The sequence below is a fragment of the Pararge aegeria genome, chromosome 6 (assembly GCF_905163445.1).
Source record: "Pararge aegeria chromosome 6, ilParAegt1.1, whole genome shotgun sequence".
Taxonomy (NCBI): Eukaryota; Metazoa; Arthropoda; class Insecta; order Lepidoptera; family Nymphalidae; genus Pararge; species Pararge aegeria.
The window spans coordinates 19,190,072-19,211,976 of record NC_053185.1 but is presented as its reverse complement, the minus strand read 5'-3'; the positions used below and the strand labels follow the sequence as shown (position 1 = coordinate 19,211,976).

At 36.8% G+C, this 21,905-nt stretch overlaps 1 protein-coding gene across 3 annotated transcripts in view; it reads left to right on the top strand.

Annotated features, from left to right (window-relative positions):
* Positions 1-21,905, top strand: part of LOC120624561 (disintegrin and metalloproteinase domain-containing protein 11) — a 305,939-nt gene that overhangs the window by 159,000 nt on the left and 125,034 nt on the right. For all 3 annotated transcript variants that reach the window (XM_039891194.1, XM_039891193.1, XM_039891195.1), the window contains exon 7: positions 14,188-14,334. In XM_039891194.1, the coding sequence (XP_039747128.1) occupies positions 14,188-14,334 (147 nt within the window). The remainder of the gene's footprint in view (positions 1-14,187; positions 14,335-21,905) is intronic.

Genomic DNA, 21,905 nt, shown 5'->3' with positions numbered 1-21,905 from the left:
CACCAATACCATCCTTTGCACTTTAAACCTTCGAAAAACGTTTGTCAAATATTCTTGCGAGCACCGGTGCGAGAACAATTTTAGGTTTTGAGTTTATTACATTTTTTGCATCTGCATAAGCTATTATTATTATACTTTAAAACAAACCTATTCCATAGGAGTATTGAACATAAAGAATAATATCGAGATTTACTCTCACGACCGTGTACAAAATAAATATATATAGTGAGCCAAAACAACATTAATGTACTGAAGTAAGTATATCAATGTTGTCTAAGTAGATACACAGAGATTAATACACTTAAATATACATTACATAAATACATATTTGCACCGGGCGGAGGATAACACCCCGGCAGGGGAGACCTGACGGCCAAGGTCAGGGCGACAGGCTAAGAAATCGGCGGACTATCCTAGCCGAGTACAGCGAGACCACTTTTTGCATCTTGGCTGCCAGTGAGTTGCCACGGAACCAGTGACGTACATAGAGGGTGTGGGTAGGCTTAATTCTTACAATGCCTATCGGAGATTTGCTTCATTTTCACTGCGCCAGACGGCCGACTGGCGCAGTGTGCAGCGACCCTGCTTTCTGAGTCCAAGGCTGTGGGTTCGATTCCCACAACTAGAAAATGTTTGTGTGATGAGCAATAAGTGTTTTTCAGTGTCTGGGTGTTTATATGTATTTTCTAAGTATTTATGTATATATAATTCATAAAAATATTCATCAGTCATCTTAGTACCCATAACACAAGCTACGCTTACTTTGGGGCTAGGTGGCTATGTGTGTATTGTCGTAGTATATTTATTTATTATTTATTTATTAATTTATTTATTTTATATCATCTGTATACCCTGTGCATACCCTCTGTGCACGCCAATGCACGGAACCCCAGTCGCCTTAGATGGTGTGCTAGGTTTACTGGAATTAAACAACTCGCAGATGTTTCTATAGGGACGGTTTCAGTGGACTCCACCTGCCACATGGCGATAACCTCATGAGCTAGATTAAGATAATTACGTTTTTTCTCGGTGTCAGCTCTCACAAGGTTTTCGTCATACGGAATCGTGATTTCCACCAGAAACACTTGGGTTTGAGGGGTTTTATCTAGGTCATCATCATCATCATATCAACCCATTAACCACTGTACTCTCAGGTCTTAGATTGGTAGACTTCACACACCTTTGAAAACTTTTTGGAGAACTCTCCGGCAAGCAGGTTTCCTCACTATGTATTCCTTCACTGTTGAAGCAAGTGATATTTTAATTGCTAAAAAACGCACATAGCTTAGAAAAGTTAGAGGTTGAGGAGGAGGTAGAGGACTGCGAAACGAACCCGGCCCTCGGAAAGTGAAGCCGAAGTCCTACCCACTGGTTTATCACCGTTTCCTATTATCTACGTAATTGTCTGAAATAAAGAATGTGTTCAGTAAATAATATTAGTTAACTTATTATGGTCTATTTACTCAATGTAATCAATAACCATTCCATTCCCTTTCAACCGATTTGAAAGACAGGGAAATTAAATGATTAATCATTTTCACGAAGAACGCTATCCAAACTCTCGAGACTCTTTGAATTTAAAATTTAAGAAACTTAATCCAAGAGTCGATTAAATTTTCAAAGCCTCGAATTGGTATTGGTCTATTAAAACTTCAACATCACACAGATGGTAGCCGACTCTTGGCCTATCTTACCTGTCAGTTACCGAGAAAACTTCTGGAAGTTACTTTATTTGTTGGCTTGCTTAAAAACCTTTGTTGTTGTTGTGAAGAAACTTTCGTCAAGTTATTTAGCATCCGGATATTTGGATTGAAATTTAACTTGGTCAAACAAGTTACCCTCTTTTAGTCTTAGTCGATAAATGCCCACTGCTGGGCACAGGCTTCCTCTCTGTAATATCAAATAAAGAGAGAATGAATAAAGCGAGACTAAAGGGAAGTTGGGGATGCTAAGGGGAGGTTTAATAAAGTGAGCTATTTTACCAGATTTTAAGGAGAAGTAGACATGTAGGTATACTATAGTATAAGCTTGATAGACTGCCAGTGGTTGCAGAGTGCACTTCTGGTTTCGGTTATAGGAGAAAGGGATTTAGAGCATAGACCCACCACGTCACAATTAAACCCTGTTCAAGTTTCTACATTTGTTTTTGACAATTTTAAACAAATATATATAGTACGACAATACACACAGCGCCGTCTAGCCATAAAGTAAACGTAGTTTGTGTTCTGGATACTAAGATGGCTGATGAATATTTTTATTAATATAATTCATAAATACTTATAATATACCGATAAAAACTCAGACACTTAAGAACATTAATGTTTATCACATAAACATTTTCCAGTTGTGGGAATCGAACACACAGCCTTGGAGTCAGACAGAAGAGGCGCTGCCCACTGTGCCAATCGGCCGTTAAATTATGTTACATATTGTGTAAAAATGCACTCCACCTTAAGATTTTAACTATCGATATCAAATTATGGATTTAATCGCGACTCTTTGTGAATATAGCCAGTACGGCAACATTGCAAACGGAAGTAGTAAAGCAAAAAAAAAGTCGTCACGCCAGTGAGCACTTTGAGAGGCTCGGCAGCATTTTATTTTGACAAATGAACCGAGAGCAGCCATGATGTATGTAATTACTCGGGAGCGACGACTTTGTGCCCGGCTTTAATTAAACTCGGGCGGAGTCAAAGCTGCATCGATGCGAGCTATTTGTTGAATTTACGGGCTTCCGTGAGCGGAAATATTGATACACTTTGTAATAAAGGTCATGTTTGATTGACACGAATATAATATTGCACGTGTTCTCAATTCAAAAATAGCCCCGTTGATCTATGTTAGACTTCGGATATTAAACATTCATCAACCACTTTATTAAAATATCACTTGCGATGAAAGAAACATCTTGAGGAAACTTGCATGCTTGAGGATTCTCTATAAGGTTCTCAAGTCCAGCTTTACTTGGCCAGCGTGGTAGACTACGGTCTAAACCCTTTATGTTCTGAGAAGAGACCCGTGCCCATGTAGTAGACAGGTAATAGGTTGATATGATGATGGTTTGTCATAGTTTTATATGACATACCATAACATCCCTAAAGTATGAATTGTTATTCTGAAACAAAAACGTCAGCAATATTACTTCAATAACACTGTTTTAAGCGATGACAGTAAGCCTTTACATATTATAAAAAATTCATAATACTTTAATTAAAACTATAATTTAACAATAAATACTGGAGAGAATAATTACGAGTTTACTGTTTTATATTTATATCAAAGTACGTTCTTACTTAAAAGCACTCTATTTGATTTCACTCGGAGAGGCAAAATGACCGGAGCAATGGAAGGATAATTTCCCAGCTTCAATCCAATTTCAGTAATAATAGCCCGAATATTCTAGAATTTTGGGTTGCTAGAATATATAGCGGATGCCAGTAACTATGTCTGCGTAGAATTTCTGATATCCTGTATCGTGTGAGATCTAAGGTCCTTCGCCAGAAAGCAAACAACAGGCAAAGCTTAAAAAGAAATACGAAACGATGAATGGTATAATTTAAACAGTTGAATACTTTTCGACAAAGTTTTATCCTCAATTTTGTCCAGGCTGACATATTAAAAAATGTGTGCAACGAACATCTTTATTTTTAATCGCAAGCTAATATTCATTTTAAGACTTAAATTAAGGACTTTCATAAAAACTCTCACTCTCTATTCATAAAAACTCTCACTCTCTATTTCACCCTTCTGAGGTATTATTTATAACAGCTATTATTTTTTTTTTATTATTTAAACGAAGGCCCTTATCATGGATATAAATTGAAAAATGACAGACATGCAAACTCTTCTTACCCTTTTTTATCTACCATTTGAAAAATACCTTCTCATCACACCTTTAGAGGGTTTACATTATATTCTCAAGAGATTTTAAATTTCTCTATTTCAATACTTGAACTTTTAGTCTGCCAGTCCGTCTAGATAAAGCTTTTTTTAATGATAGACTGATAAATGTTTTAAACGTCACTAAAACACAGATAGATAAATTATTTAAGGCACGTAATATTTTTGTTTTGAATAACTATTCCTGAAGATGAATTTATCAAGCAGTCTTCCAGATCTAACAGACATTTAAAAGACGCGAAATAATAAAACCACTATAACAGCCATAACGTCAATTTCCAATTATTTTACATGGTGAACTATTAGAGAGCCTATCCACGAAAAAAAGCCTGATCGATGCAATGCAATTTTCGATTTTTCGTTCATACATGATCCTCACCCTTACTAAATTAAACAAGGTGGCAAGAAAATTCAATCCAATCTAAACTTCCTTCAATCCAATTTGAATCACCCCTCCCAACCCAAATCCCCCCCTTTATCCGTAGGAGGAGCATCGAAGCAATTTATTTCGATCTCGTCTTCTATACGTCACTGAAAAGATGTTTAGAGTTTTATAAAACTAACTTATTTTGGACTAAATGTCGTGTATACGTGTTTTTGAATCGCATCTCGATTTTAAAGGAATTGAAATTCTTAACACACTCAGCTTTAGATTGCACGTACGGTGAGAAATCTAAACATACTCGAGACGTAAGAAATAGTTTGAAATTTCAAAGTGTAAACTTGTTGAACATGCTTTGGAAATGAAGTAATTACCCATTTATTTGTAGTTCCTTACCTTAAACTGCGTTGACTAAATGAAAGCATGCAGCGCAGGCCCCGAATGGCATAGGCACACATTGTATTTATTGAGGGGACGCCTGCCATTGCCAGACAAGTGATCTATCCCATGTTTGAGACACAGGTTTTACTGGTGTCCCAGCAGCATCCCCCCTGAAATCTACGAGTCACTTTTGTAAACCTAAGGGTATCTTGTATATAGAGGTTTTTAGGCCTTCTTCAGTTATTCTATCCTTACCTTGTAGTTCCCATCTTACCAACACGTACATGATGCACTCAGCTATGAAGTGAAAGCTGGTTTCCACCCCACCACATTCTAGACAGGATTGATCATCTACAATTATTTTTAGGTGTATATTTGACAAAATTTAAAATTCATTTATTTCAAGTAGGCCTAATTTATAAGCACTTTTGAAACGTCAAGTCAGTCTGTTTGTAGTGACTCTACCACCGGTTCGAAAGGCAGATTCCTCTGAGAAGAGCCGGCAAGAAACTCAGCAGATTGCTCTTTTCCAATATAATTATATAGTTTAAGTTTTTTTAACAATCTTTAGATTTTTTCTGTTTTGTGAGAGATGAGAGCGGAGTGGCCTGCTTCCAAGCAGCCTTGCCGTTAAGGAATTCGTCAATCGTGTAGTAACCACGATTTGTTAAATGTATTTTAATATATTGTTTAAACTTAGGTAAAGGTAGATCTAATATTACCTTCGGTATCATGTTATACAAGCATATACCTATCCCCACAAAGGATTTCTGTACATTTCTCACAACTAACAGATATCGCAGGTACTCGTAAACAACACCTAAACTATCGTCCTGTACGTTTTAACTCCACTACAAGTTAACCCTAGACTGCAATGTACATGTATAGTAACATCCTGTACATGTATAGTGAAGGAATATGAACGCACTTCGTTCTACCTATACTGAGTTCTATAAATTATGGAACGTAAACAAAAGGTTTTTACATTTATCATTGTCGACCTACCCGCATTCTAAATGGTAATGTGAATAAGTAACGATTTTGTAGCATTAATTGTGAATGTTAATATATTAATCAATTAGACTAACAAAGCAAAAACGGCTGGGTGTACGGAAAAATTATTTTGAGTTTATGCTTACACCTTTAAATTAAGACCTGTGATGTATATTATGTGTAATGAGTTAATAAATAAATAAAATAAATCTGTTGATAACTGACGATGTAGTCTAAGATTATAACGGGCTAATCTGTTAGGATATCAGAGTTACATTTACCTTTGGTTTCAGCATCGTTCCAGAACGCTAAATCGCGCTTGGCATATCTTTATCGGTATGGTGGTATTTTGCCACAGTCCACGCCTCCCACCAGATCAGACCAGAGAAAATTCCGAAATAATGAGTTTCCAAACTGCCCCCGCCGGAACCGTGACCGTGACGTTATATTAAAATATCCGCTAACGTTGGGAGGATGGTAACTAGCCACGGCCGAAGCCTCACTAGAGAAAATTCCAATAAAAAAAATTCCATATTGATTGTGTCAGGGATGAAACCACATAAATCCCACTTAAAACCAGTGTCGTAGTCGATTTGATGATACGAAAACAGCGTATGGCGCATTCATTTAAATTTTCTCTCCCAATGAGAAAACTATGGTTGTAATTCTCTAAGTTAAAATCCATCGAAAAGCCGGCCCGAAAAGTTACAACGTACCCTGAATTCCACAGAGATATGAGAACGTAGAGAGCCAGTAAGCGTTAGATTCTTCGTATCTTTACGACGCGTCGACATCCCTGCTAAGTTATCGTGTACGTTTGCATAGCTTTAGAGTTTCGTTCATTCCTCACCGTGTCTCGCCCGGCCTTGGCTGTTAATCCCTTGTCGGGAAATTCATACGGAAATTTTCATACTCGCTGGATAGTGTTCGGTGCTTGTTTTTTGCGTTAACGTAAGGGATTTTCGTAACGTTTTCCCTTATTCATAACCTTTACGCATTACTTTGTATGTGTTTTTGAATAATGCCTCTTTTAAATTGTTTGTTGTTGAAAAAACTGACTGTTGTTAATTTATTAACAACAAAAAGGATATAAATATTATATTTTATTTAATATTGTCAGATATTTCGGAATGTAATTATTTAGGTATAGGTTTACAGCTTCATGCCTATGATCAACCCTTTTTCTTGCTCTTCCCTTAAAATATCTAGCCAATCCATAAAGCCCATCGTTTTTTTTTAATTCCCTTACAAGTCAGCCGATGATGTCGTCTAAGATACTAGCGGGCTAACCTGTTAGAGGTATAAGAGTTACATCTAGTTTCTACACAGCATCGTACCGGAACGCTTAATCGCTTAGCATGTCTTTGTCGGTATGGTGGTATCTGGCCACGATTGAGAAAATTCCAAAATCATAAGCTTCCATAATGTTGTCCCCACTGAGCTAGGGAATTCCCTTAAATATATTCTTTATTCTAGCAAACTTAAGGCCATAACAGACCTTAAACTCTACAGAGACACGAGAAAGTATATAAAATATACGTATTTTTACAACGGGCGCAGTGAAAATACGTAGGAATGTATTTTAACGCGTAAGTTTGCATATTTTCAGTATTTCATAGATTTCTCACCGACTCACACCTCTGCTGTTAATCTCTTGTCGGAAAATTCATACGGAAATTGGGCTCAGTGGCTTGATAGTGTTCGGTGCCTGTTTTTCCGGATTTCTGTAACGTTTTCCCATATACATGACGTTGTTTCGTTAACCTCCAATATTAAAGTCAAAGTGAAAGTTAGAGTGAAGTTAAGTTAGTTAAAGAAATCACGTAGCAGCACGTCTTTGTCGGAAGGGAGTTACTAGCAACGTAATACGTGTTGGAATGCAAACATTTTTTCTAGTATGGTGTGGTGGAAGGTTTCGGCTGTGGCTAGTTATCCACCAATCAATAAAAATGTACCGCCAATCGATTGACCATTACGGTAAGATTCCGCGTAGAAATCGATTAGTGGGATATTGGTTAAATACAACTGACATACACATTACACGTTACCTCACGACCTTCTTACATCATCAGGAGCACAAGCAGGAGACAATAATTATATCCCCCGATATTATCCCCTGACAGGGGATTAACGTGTCAAGAAGTTTACCCCCGTTTATTATTACACATATATTATTTTGATATTATTTCACTTGTGCGCCAATGCTCTGAGAGTTGATAAAGCTGTGGGAATAGATTATTTTTTGTCCTTTCCCCTGGGACTAAAATTGACTCCTACCCATGCTAGCCGTGCAGCAAAGACTGCGAACAAGGGCTAACCTGTAGTGAAATAAAAATAAAATACTGGGTACGGGTCTCGTCTCATAATGAGTATGTTATAGGCCGTAGTTTCACCACGCTGGCTTAGTGCGAATTGGAAGACTTTACGCGCCCTTGAGAACATTATGGAGTACTCTGAGGCATGCAGGTTTCCTCACGATATTTTCCTTCACATTAAAACTTGTGATATTTTAATTTGTAAATGTAAAAACGCACATAACTCCCATAAGCTAGAGGAGCGTGCCGGGAAGAAACTTCGACCCCACTAAAGGTAAGCAGAAACCTTGCCTAATAGACTAGGCTGGTGAATGAATGAATGAATACACTTTTATTGTACACCAAAGAAACAAAAAGTACTTACAAAGATATAAATACAAATCAAGAGAGTACAATTTGGTGGCCTATCGCTACATAGCGATTTCTTCCAGGCAACGGAATGGCGTAAAAGGAAAAAACATAGAAAAGAGGTAGGTGGTGCAATAAATAAGATTTAAAAATTATACAAATATATTAATATAAATAATATATATATATATATATATATAAATATATTACATATAAATACAAATAAAATATATAACATAAATATCTATATAAATATATTACATATAACATCCCCATAGGCTGGTATTAATTAAATAATTATTATAGAAAAACGGAAAGCAACCGAAAAATGTTCTCACATCATAAGCGCCGCAAAAATAATGGAGTTCTAAATTGTTCTAGCGAGACGCGACAGCTCTTTACAGAACACGCCGTTTCAACTTATTTCTTTTCATTTTTGTTATGTTATATTTCATTTTGTTATGACACTAGTAATCGCTCCGACTTCTCTGGTGTGTAATGAGTTTTGAACGAACTCTCAAACGAACTTCTCAGTATTGTTTTGTGTGTAATCTGGTTTTGAAATTATGTTATAGTAAGAAATCTGTTAAAACCCAGATTACAAATATAAAACATTTCGATAAGTTTAGGAAACAATGCTATATCGGCGTTTGCCTAGCGGTATAATACCTACTTATTACATTGTTAAAATCTAATTTCCTCAAAACAAAGCCCTTTACAAAAATTAATTACGCAATCCAAATACAGCATTAAGATCGTCTACAAATAATTAATCATAAAAAATTCCTTGTCAGCGAATAATAGACTTTTAATCCAAGAGTTAATGCATTGAGGTGCTTTCACATTGATTGTATTCAGTCGCGCGGTTAACGCTTAGGCATACATTATGTTTTCAATCCTTATCCTTCAAAGTTTATCCCTTTACTGATCCACCTGCTTTGGAACAGCGTTGAATAAGAATAAAATTTTTCTCCTCTTTGTAAGGACTCTTGTGGCAAACAGTAAGACGTTAATAGTCTGATGTTAATAAAGTTATCATAGTAGATGCCGAGTACCGCACTGATTAAGTCGGACTACATATTCAGATCGATATCGGACGCATACGCGGAAATCTAAAAATATGAAAATACATTATTCTCCTACCAAACTATATTTGGATAGTCATAATAATGTTCGAATAAAATCATACAAGTACATGCAAAATTATGTACACCAAACCGTTCGGTGAAACCGCTAGTGTGAATGCTCCCAAAGGGATTTTCATTAAGAGCGTTTTCATATTTATTCCCGCTGAGTTTGCGTAACCTCAAATTAATTTCTTTAAGACAAAAACATCGGGTGAATGATCACAAAAACATTGAAGCGGAGAAAAGGCCTCGTCAAACCCTCAGCTCCATTTTATAGAGCGGGATTTATCCTTGTCTGTGGCAATAATATTATTCCGTTTTTGAAAAAAATATGCCATGTAAAAATATCTTTACAATTTTGCTTTGTGCCTCTAGGACACTACGTTGGTTTATAGTTTTTTATATTGTTATAATGCGCAATACCGAATATCGCGATTCACCGCGACGTGGAAGGAAAGACTATATTTGGTGTTAACAAACAAATATTCTCGTAAACCACCCATGGGAATTTGATGTGTTTCCAGGACCAAAAATTGTATATGTCGCTTTCCCTTCTATCGAGAGATAACTCTATGCTTAGAATTTAGTTGATTTGCTTGCTTAATTAATGGAACTTAGGATGAACAAGCAAGCAAACAAACAACTCTCCGTTTATAATAATAATTAGGACTGTTACAAGAAAAGAACAGCACAAGGTCAATTTTTATATAAATAATTTTGATAATCGAATGTTTCTCAACTATTAGGAGCTGCCCAACTTTTTACTTAGGGTACAGACAATAGTGGAGATCAAATAAAAGCAGATCAATTTGTCTTTCATCGGATACACAGAGTATCGTACGGAAGGCGTCACGTTTTTCATTAGCATCTTGTTTGTTTCCAATCAGCCGTCCGTATCGAATTAATGGAATTAATGAGTGCAAGTGTACTCAATAGCACGAGCTTTCACGGTGTTGAAGATAACATAAAGTTAAATTAAAACACGACTACCATGTCCTCTCGCACATGTAAAGTGAGTAGAAAAGATTTTTGAAGTGAAAACTTCTTTAGCGGCGTTGAGCACTTTTTCTGTAATGGGTATAAAATCTTAAACTCGCGTCAGGACACGTGACCTGATCGAAAAAGCGTAAGACGGATTTGTCAAAACTACTATTGATGCGGTCTTTATTAGACATTTAAATAGGTTCGATTGATTCGAACTGTTCGTTTCTTACTTCAGCTACCATAAACCTATCGTATCAGTTTTAGAGATTGGCGATGATAGTTCTGGTAATGATGATGGTGAAAACGTCGTTGAAATTATGGATGAAAGTTGATTTTTCGGAGAGATAAACTTTTTAATGTAAAATAATTCTAATAGTTTTAAAGTGTTAAATTTTTAATGTAATATTAATTGTCATGTTTGTGTACGATAGCGCAATAAATGAATATTGTATTCTACCACATAAATGATAGTACTTTTATACTGATAAAGCGATTGGTGCAAAATTATTCCCTAACCATTCCAAAATATCAAACATGCTCAACGTTAATTAATAATCAAGTTTTCACTTCTGCCGGCACTCCCGGAGTCCAACCCGTCTTTTTTACTTGTGTACTTCTTTGAATGGGTTTAGTCATATAGCTATTTGAAAATAATTTAATATCTGAATATTGCATGAGCCAAAATTAATACGAAAATGTTAGCGGGCTTACCTGTTGGAGAGTATGGCGGTTATATTGAACCCTCCTAATCGGTGTATAAGCGATATCGTACCGAAATGTAAAATCACTAATCGTCTCCTCTTTACCGGTAGGGTGGTAACTAGCTACGGTCAAAGCACGAAGAAAATTCAGAACGTATAGATTCTCGAATTTCCCCGGGCGGAAATCGAACCCAAAGATCTCCCTTATAAGACCATGGCGCTAAATTAATTACATTATTCTACTGACCCTTTTATTTGATACCTATTGTGAGGGAGTTGTGAAACAATCGTAATCAACTTGGATCAAATTTCAATAAAGATAGCTAAGAAAACCGCCGACTAATCCAAACCTTTAAAACAAAAAAAAACTAAATCAAAATCGGTTCTTCAGTTCGGGTGTTATGATGCCACAGGCAAACACAAACATACACACACACGCACACGTATACACAGACACGTCAAACATATAATCCCATAGTTTTTTGTCGGGGTTAAAAATGTATTAACTTAAATGGTGAAAAGCTTTAAAGGGACCTTTTGGAGTGCAACATGTAATTTCAAAACCCTGAAGATTTTGTGGTTGTCCGTATAACATACGCAAACCTACAAGTACACACGACGCTATGTTAAAAAGCTATAAATTTTATATAACAATAAGGTGTATTAAATGAAACAACCATTTTTTAAATTTAACGATAAATGAAAAATATATTCTTTTTAATACTCAGAGACAGGGAATAAAACCTTCGGATGCCTTGGAAGCAATCTGGCTCAGTAGCCATTCTTTCATTCAACGTAAGAAAACCACCGTCCAATTCTGAACGAGTCCTAACTTATTGGGCCATAGCGTTAGCGTTTTTTACAACCATAACATAGTTTTAAAGAGTAATAAAATTTAAATTTAACAGATCTTTCTTTGAAGTGCTTGTTAATAACCATTATTTAACAAGTAGCTCAAGCTTTTTAAGGACGTACTTTTATATGACGGATATATAGGACGGCTGATTGGCGCATTGGGCAGCGACCCTGCTTTCTGAGTCAAGGCCGTGGTATATAAAATAATAATAATAAATATACTACGACAATACACACGTGGATTTGTTAAGATACGAGAATTTGTGATACTCAAAGTGGTTTAAATCGCTAAATTCGTAGCTCCAAGGCTAGAAATGTCTTTTATAAGGATGATACTTTTGAATGGAAAATTAGAAAGATATTTTAGAGCAAAAAATTGCTTGCTCGAAATTCTTTATACCAGCATTGCTATTAATGCTGCGACTAATATTAGCGGTTCTTCGAACGTGGGATATTACGATTTCGATGGGATTTGTTTCGCAAACCCTTTATATCTCCCCTTGCTATTCTGTCTTCGCTACTCTTTGTCCGTCTGTCTTTCTGTTCGTATATTTTTGTATGCCAATAGATGGAACAAAATATTATTGTTATACTAGTCATTTTTGATAAGTCTTTCGTCATGATGAGTTTTGATTTAATTTCAGTTGACAACTCTGCTTAATTTGATCTCGGAAGCTTTGGTCGTAACTAATAACCATCCTATCGACAAGAAAGTGCCCCCATGGGATTTAGCGTTCTGGTTTTTTTGCCGGGTACAAACGTATTATGAGTATGGGTTTAATACAACTGTCACACCTCTTACAGGCTAGCTCGCTGCCATAAGACTGCATCATCGCTTACCACCAGGTGACATATTAGTCAAAGGCTAGTAGTGAAATAAAAAGTATAATAAATAGCACTTCCATAAATCCAATTCCAAATTTCCGATGATAACTTAGACCTAATTAATAATCAGCAACAATTTTCGGCTCATTGATTTAGTGCCGCCTAAAGACTTTGAATTTATTAAATTGATGCCGGATTACATTAAACCAGTACTATTCTTGTTCAGCTATCTGTTATCTAACATAACGTTACGCAATTGTTAACAGGTTTTTTTATACAAAATATCCTAACAGATACTTGGGACAAAACATTGACTCAAGAAAAGTAAAACAAGCTAGCTAACGAGCAGCGTGCTATGAAACTTCCGTGGGTTCTATATACCATGTAAATAACTTGCACCTTATATTTACTCATGCAAATTCCTAGGTTATGTGATACATATGCAACCGACGTTCTCCCGAAGTACTTCCATAGCACAGTATCTAAGCCTTACTCTACATTTATGCTCATGATCATAGTTTTTATGGGCAACGGTCAACGCTTATTCGATGCACAATGTGTAAAAAGTTTCTCTCCTGCTTGGTGACCAATGAAACCTCAAAATATTATTTAATAACATATGGTCAGTGTCGATATTGTTTAAGATGGAAGCATGCCAACTTGAAAGATGAATAATTTAGCCACCGCCATTCAAACCAGTCCAGTGCTCAAATGCCAAGGAAACTTACCCGTTTTTAACCACTGGCACAATGTAAACAGGGCATTACTTCGCTAGCAATTTGAGAGGGTGGCATTTAATTACCTTTTTATATGTAAGCAAAAAAGTGTGCGCTATTTTATCAAATGTATTGTTAAATTAACTCCTTTGAAAATGAATTAGATTTTTGTCGTTTTTGCCTCGTTGCCTACTTACTTGTTGAGGATAAAATGTTCTGTGATGGTTTTTTAATATTGAAGAATATCAAAATTACAATATCTTTGAAGGGTACTTTTTGGCTTAGAATTAATTTCAATATTAATTTTCCTTGTCGGCTCTTTTAAATGAATAACAATGCTTGTAATTTCCGTACCTTTGAATATAAAGAGTGGACAGAGATACAGAAATAAAAGCACTACGTATATACCTAGTCCATTTTTTAAGAAACTTACTATGATTATTTTAGAACTTTGCAAACTAAAACGTGATCTAGAATGCCACGGTACCATTCTGTGGACTTTTTCACTTCCACTTTATTTTAACTGACTTCAAAAGAAGGGGGAGGTGCCTATTCTTTTTCAGTTTGTTACCTCAGTACAATCTTTATTTATCGCTCGATTTTTGGAGAGTTTTGTGACTTTTTTTATTAGTTTCCTAAATAAATTAATTTCTTTTCCAGGAAATCGAGCACTGTTACTACCACGGCACCGTAAAAGACTACCCTGGCGCGTCAGCCGCCTTTCACACTTGCAACGGTGTGTCGGGTGTCATCCACATCGGCAACGAGACCTTCGTTATTCACCCCTTCTACGGCGGCGATTTATCGGTCAGTCATACTTTTTTTTCGTAAAGATTAAAAACGTTCAGTAATGCGTACAGTTACTCACCATTTTTAAGGCGTTAATCTTTATCCTATTGATGACCTGGCGTTTGGCAAAAACCTTTCCTTAAGAAAATAAACAATTTAAGAGCATGAACCTACCACGCTGCCTTAACGCAGGTTGATGGTTTGAAATTATGACAACGTGCTCAAAGGGCGCGTAATTATACATTATCAATTACGTATTGTGGGCCACAGTATACAGAAGATATACAGAAGTTTGGTGCTTTCGATCCTCCGGTAAATGCCTACTCATCAATACGGCGTTGCGACATTATATAGGATAGTTAAACAGAGGTCCGACAAAGCCGTCTTAACAGTGCAATCGGTATGTAAGTGCGTTGAAGGAAAAGTGCCCTTAACTGGCCTCAGAAGTGAGGTCTTATTTCTGAGGCCATTTAAGGGCTCTCTATACACCCTGCACTTACAGTATGATTACCCTGTCTAGACGGCTTTGTCGGACCTCTGTATGACGTTCCTAACTGTGTACCTACTAGTATTGAGAAGTACCTAACCTTACCTAAAAATATTTGTTAGATCCGGGATTCTAACCGGGTCTTCTTTATCCTTATGGGCACAGCAAAGCTATTTTTTCGTCTACATGCACTGAATGTATTAAGGAATAGGTACTGATAGCGTAACGACGTACAGCGTAGCGTCGTTTTAGCGTAGCATCGTTACGGCGTAGCAAAAGTTAAAGCGTAGCGTTGTTTCGAATTGTGTGTAACTGACGAAGTAACGTATGAGTTTCAACAACGTCATCGGGGGGGTGGGAAGAGCGCGAAGATACGTCAGAGGATGTGCCCTAGGGTCGTCGACATCGGGGAAATGTCAAACTTAAGCGAGAGGCACACCGGTGAATTTTGTCCGAGGCTTTAGCGGCGTTAAAATTTGCGCCCTGCGTGCGACCAATGACAACATTTCTGCTCGAAGCAAAATCGGATGTGTAATTTTGGATGTGTAAAAGATTTTACACATCCGAAAAGTCAAACATGCATAATATCATACTCAATATTTTAGTTAATATTTGCGTAAACATCTACACTACGTCTTGTGCAATAAATCACGAGCATGTCGAGGTCATCGGTGACGCGAAATCATAGGTTTTCAATACCAAAATTCGCTTTATGACGGATAGGTATATGGCATTTATTACAGCTATGCATCGACGTGACACGAGCAAGATGTTGATAGCAATAAACGTCAACACGCTCCAATAACGAATTGCGTATAACAGAAATTGACATTAATTGAAATCTAAATTAATATGTCTAATTTAATTCAGCCCCTCTCTCGCAAATTGCGGCCTTCCGTATAATTAAACTCCCGCTAATTAATTACTATTTCCAATAATATGAGAAATGTGCTTCATACAAATTCAATATTGGGGCTTATTAAATAGTCATACCATACGTTACCTACTAGCTTATATTACGGTCATAATATCATGTGACTTTATATAAAATATAATAACGTAGACGCACTAGATATTTGGTGTATTAAACCGTGATAGCTTAGTGATAGATTTACTTACTTTTTGGAGTTATGTGTGTTTTAAATATAAGCAATTAAAATATCACTTGCTTGAAAACATTGTGAGGAAGCCTGCATTTCTACGAGTTATCTCTCCATAACGTTCTCTGAGGCGTGTGCAGTCGACCAATCTGAACCTCAGCGTGGTGGACTACGGCCTAGACCCCCCTTATTCTCAAAGAAGCCTCGTGCCCTATAGTGTGGGTTGGTAATGATGACTATATATTCCGATTTAGCATCGTAATAGATAAGCATTTTACGTTACGTAATATTTACTAATTTACATATTATTCTACATAGCTCTGGAACTGTTAGGTCGAATATGCAAATTCCTTATCGGGTTCCGTACGCAAAGAGTACACGGGACCTTTTATCTAAGAATCCTTCTGTCTGTCTATACGTCTGTCACCAGGGTATGGTATGGCTCATGAACGGTGATAGTTAGATAGTTTTTATTATAGACACCGAAATATTAAGTGGTGACAACCAAACTGGTTATTTATTTTAATTTTAGTACGGAACCCTGTGTTCCCCATATTCCTCTATGCTTCGGAGACGTGGACCCTGCGGGAGAGTGAGAAAAAGAAGATAGACGTTCTTGAGATGTGGTGCTGGAGAAGAATGTTAAGAATACCTTGGAATGCATTCCGGACCAATAAGGCCATTCTTGAAGAACTCGGCATCACGCAACGTCTATCCTCCATAGTACAGGCTCGTATTCTCACGTTCTTTGGTCACGTATCCAGAAGAGACAACGACTCCATTGAACGTCTGGTTGTCCAAGGAAGAATCGAGGGCACCAGATCACGCGGAAGATCGCCAATGAGATGGGCTGACCAAATAAAGGCTGCAGTGGCTGTCCCCTTACATGAGTGTGCAAGAAAGGCAGCTGCCAGAGAGGAGTGGCGACGAATAGTTAAGCGTGCCACAACCCTTAAATGACGACCACGACCGCTCTGACAAGAGCGAACCGACTGAGAAGACGGAACCCTAAAACATAACCCTACCACTCGGGGGCTGTTAAATATTATTTATACGTACCAGGTACTAACCTAACCCGTTTTATAGCGCCTCGGAGTTCAGATCGCGCAGTAAATTCCGTTTATATGTATATTTATGTGCTGACGCTCCGCTTTAGCCGTGAGTGCGCTAATTAAGTTGCTTGTCGTAAATCGTTTTTTTTTGCCGACAACCTCTTAAAACAACTCACTAAGGAGGAGACATATGCTCAAAGAAAAAAAACGTTTAAACAACCTGAACTTTATTTTCACGGAGATAAAGTGAAGTTATAATCATAATGGAATTCATGGAAAGTGAAGTACACCAAAAACTTAACAAATTGATTAAATAGGAACTAAATAAAAAATATAAGCGACAAGTACAACCGCACGGTGATTACGTATCTCGCGACAGGCTTGCGACAGGCGTAAATCTTGCAATCACTGCTGTCAAACGTCACTTTTCCATACGATAAATAAATGAAACCGTTTTCACCCTGTCGGTGATCTTATCGCTAAAAAGCGGTCTCTATCAGGCAATCTAGCAGAGAATAAGTTACAGTATACAGAGGACAAGTTATAGTAATGCTTAATAGGATTAACACAAAAATGACTTAAGTTTTATGGGCAAGCTATAATAAAATATAGTTTGCTGATTTTGCAGAAATTTCGAATAGAGTTAGCTTACGTACTCAATTAACCATGCAGGTTTCATTTAATACCGGCAAACGAAGTATACTAGTAAATAATACAAATTATTGCCTTATTCTAGTTGTCACAATGTTAATTCTACAAGTAGGTCATAAGCTGAACTACATAAAACTGCTGGCATGTCAGGTGGCATTGAAGTGAATTCTAGTTTTTCGTAAAAACCTGTTCATATTTTCTTGACCTAGTGGTCCTATACTTTGAAAGATAGAATCGTTGCATATGCCGTCTCCCCCTTTAGGGCAAGAGCCGAGTTGCGTCGTTTTCGCCAACGATCTCTTAAATTTTGTTTACGCGGATGACTCGCTAATTTTTGGTCAACATTGTTTTTGGCACCGTTTCATAAATTTGCCAAATTAAGCTTGAAAATTATGAACGGCGAAACAACGTATTCTAGACCTATATTTTTCATAATTACTAAGGCTATTAAATACTACGGACTGTAAAATAGCGCTAATTTGTTATTATGTTAAATTTTTACTATGCTTAGGAAAACTACTAGACCGATTTTATGTGATTATTGTTATACTATTGGAAAAACTACTGAATAGTAGTTTTGAATAAAACAAGCGTTTATTTGCAGAATGAGTACCTTAGCATATTTTGCGCGTTTCCACACACAGGTCATCATTCCATAGCCTCGTTTGTTCATTTACTTAAACCAAAGGTGATTTTAGAGATGACATACGATCCCGCGTTTCCACCTGCAATATACTCGCCTAACTCCCTATTTTTTTTTAAATTAAATAAATGAATAAATAAATATACTACGAGAACACACACATCGCCATCTAGCCCCAAAGTAAGCGTAGCTTGTGTTATGGGTACTAAGATGACAGATGAATATTTTTATGCATAATATACATTATACATAAATACTTATAATGGACAGATAAACACCCAGACACTGAAAAACACCTATGCCCATCGCACAAACTTTTTCCAGCTGTGGGAATCGAACCCACGGCCTTGGACTCAGAAAGCAGGGTCGCTGCCCACTGCGCCAGTCGGCCGTCGCCGTTAGTAGTACCTAGAGCTTCTTGTGACAGAGCTCGTCCGGGGAAGTACCGCCATGCTTATAACTGTTACCAAACAGTAATGTCGCAATGCTGTGCTCCGGTCTAATGGGCGTGGTTGCTGGTGTAATAACAGGCATTTTTAATAGTTTTGGTTGGTGGACCAAGCAGACAAGCCACCTGTTGGTAAGTGGAATACCATCGCCTATATACAGAGCAACACTTAACAGGGCACGCAATTAGCACGTCCTGTAACTCGGGTCCTATACCCGAGTGGTCTGTCAACTCGGGTATAGGTGTTAAGGGAACTACACGCTTCAGACTAGAAAACAGTAATGCTGCTTGACTTTAGGAATAAGGTAGCGGTAGCACTGTCCCGGGCAAGCTTTGTTATACAACGTGTAAATGAAAACCGATAAAATACTTCGGAGGCTTTAGAGGTAAACTATTTACAGTCTCTGAGAATTATCTGTGAAACCGAAACACTAATAGTTTTTGAGTAAATCATTGCCGTAGTTTTTACTGAAAGAAACCAGGTACAGCCCTAACATCACATTCAAAATCAAGTGACTGCTGTCACTTGGTTTACTCCTAGGTACTATGCACGTGTCGGTCTTCTATCTTCAATAGGGTTGTCATAAGTAAACACTTATAATATTTTGAATTCGTTTGTATGGAAAAATAAATATGCTTCTTTTGATTAATAAAATACTCCAGAGGCTTTAGAGGTACACTATTTACAGTCTTTGAGACTTATCTGTGAAACCGAAACACTAATAGTTTTTGCGTAAATCATTGCCGTAGTTTTTACTGAAAGAAACCAGGTACAGCCCTAACATCACATTCAAAATCAAGTGACTCTTGTCACTTAATAAAGTACGCGTTGCGTACCGTAGGTACTATGCACGTGTCGGTCTTCTATCTTCAATAGGGTTGTCATAAGTAAACACTTATAATGTTTTGAATTCGTTTGTATGGAAAAATAAATATGCTTCTTTTGATTTAATATTTTACAGGGTGATTCCTTATGAAATATACTTATGCACCCTTCAACAGTATTTCATAATTCCGTTACACGTTGTATAAAGCTCTACTAGTATTAAAAACCTAATATATATATATAGAAATTGTTCGTAGAATCTAATATTACTAATGCGAAAGTGTATTTGCTGTTTTGTCCTTACTTTACGCCCTAACTAAACTAGCAATCGGCTTGATTTTTGGCATGGAGTCAATTGAAAGGACGCAGAGTAACAAAGGCTACTTTTTTTTTTTTTTTACATATATATTTATTTATTTATTTCATTTTTTTGCTTAAACAAAAACTAGATTGGCGTGCAAAAATTATTAACATTATCTAAAAACTAATAATAATTACAATATTACGATGTAATGACAACGCAATGAATTTCAAATACAATGTGGTCCTAAAGTTATAACTCGATTTAATACCATTAAAGCATGTCCTCAAATGTCAGCCATTTTTATCCCATGCAAGCAAGCGTTCTCCACTGGATTTGTGAAAAACCAAAAAAAAAAGAGAACGAAGAACTCTGGCAACTGCTGGTATTCAATAAGCTGAACCGAGTTTGAATTCAAATTCTTTATTCATGTAATAAAGAATTATTGAATTTGGCTCTTATGAAGCGTTCATAAATTATTTTCATAATTGTGAGATTATGGTGATAACTACGTTCGCCAAGTTAAATCTAAGGGATAGAAACCAAGATCTCCAAATTAAAGGGCGATGTGCACACCGTAAGTTGGTAAAGCCATTACACACTAGGTATAATTAGCCCCCACCGTATATTAAGCGAGTGTATATCAAATAGCAATTATGCGAAATACGACCGCCAATAAATAGACGTTAATATAATTACGAGTGATTATTGGTTCCTGCACAGTCATATCGTTACAAACTACACTCGTATGTTATATCAAAAGGTTGATGTTGATTAATTATGGAATATGGCATGATTGTTATAAGCTATATGTTATAGTATATTCCATTGAAAAAGTCGCACTTAGTGCTTTTTAAGGCGTAAAAAGGTGGTATAGCCGTAGGCAGCCGACACATACGCTAATATTATTGAAAAGAATTTTTATATTGTCAATATTATTGTCTGTCTGCGAGGCGTATTGAAGACTTGAATTCCAAATAAAATGCTATATATCGTTATATACATTTCGGACATTGATATGAGATTTAAAAAAAATATATTCTGTCTATATAGCCTTATTCTCATTTTGAGAGGAGTAACGGACTGGTAATGGTTAAACGATGATGATCGTCATACGATAATCTAAAAAGCGCAAAGAAAAGCGGGAATGGAAAAGTGCACGCAGCGCTACGTAGCATTTAGTTTGCAATATTCTAAAATCGAATCCGGTCATGACGCTCACAAGACTACAGTAACAAACGCCTATATTTATCAGTCGCAATCGTAATTCAGGCCGGGTACAATAGCGCTATCACAAAGCTGGCAGCGGTACCTACCGGGGGTTAATCAGGCCTATTGTCTCACTCGGGACATTATCATTACGTCTGCCGCACTGTCCGTTCCCATTTTGACATGAATTCGATGAATGAAGACTGACCTCGTTGGTTTAGTGGTTGGCTCAACTAAGATCACGACGTCATGGGTGGAATTTCCGGGTCTGACCAGGAATTGTTAGATTTTGTTGTTTATTGCAACTGCAAGTTAGCTTTTGACAGCCGTACAGGTAAATAAATAAAGTCTTTAATGCTGTTAAAAAGTATGTACATGTAAAATGTGTAAATTTAAATTATTATCGCGCACTTCAGTTTATTGCAGTCAGAACGTCTTCTGACACGTAGGCCTCCTCCAGGTGTCCATATGTCCCGGTTTCATGGTATGCTTGCCGTCTGCTTGATATCATCATCCCAGCGCTTTCTTTGTCTACCCGTTTTCTTTTTGAGCCATAAATATATATACCTATAGCTATTGCACGCCTCATAAGCGAAGCGTTGAGGTTGTGCTCTACTCTCGACATTTCAAAAAAAGCACTTTTCTCGAAACTGAAATAGATTTTTTGTTATTTATATTGCACTTACAGGTTAATTTGAGTACACTAATATCAAGTCAAATAATTTGTCAGGTACATAAAATACATTTCAATAACAATTTTTTTGTTTAACATAGTAAATAATAACATTAAACATAATCTTTTCTGGACGTCCGTGTATGGACGGGTGTATGTGGCATCAAAATTGGTCGAAAAAATGATCGTAACACACGAC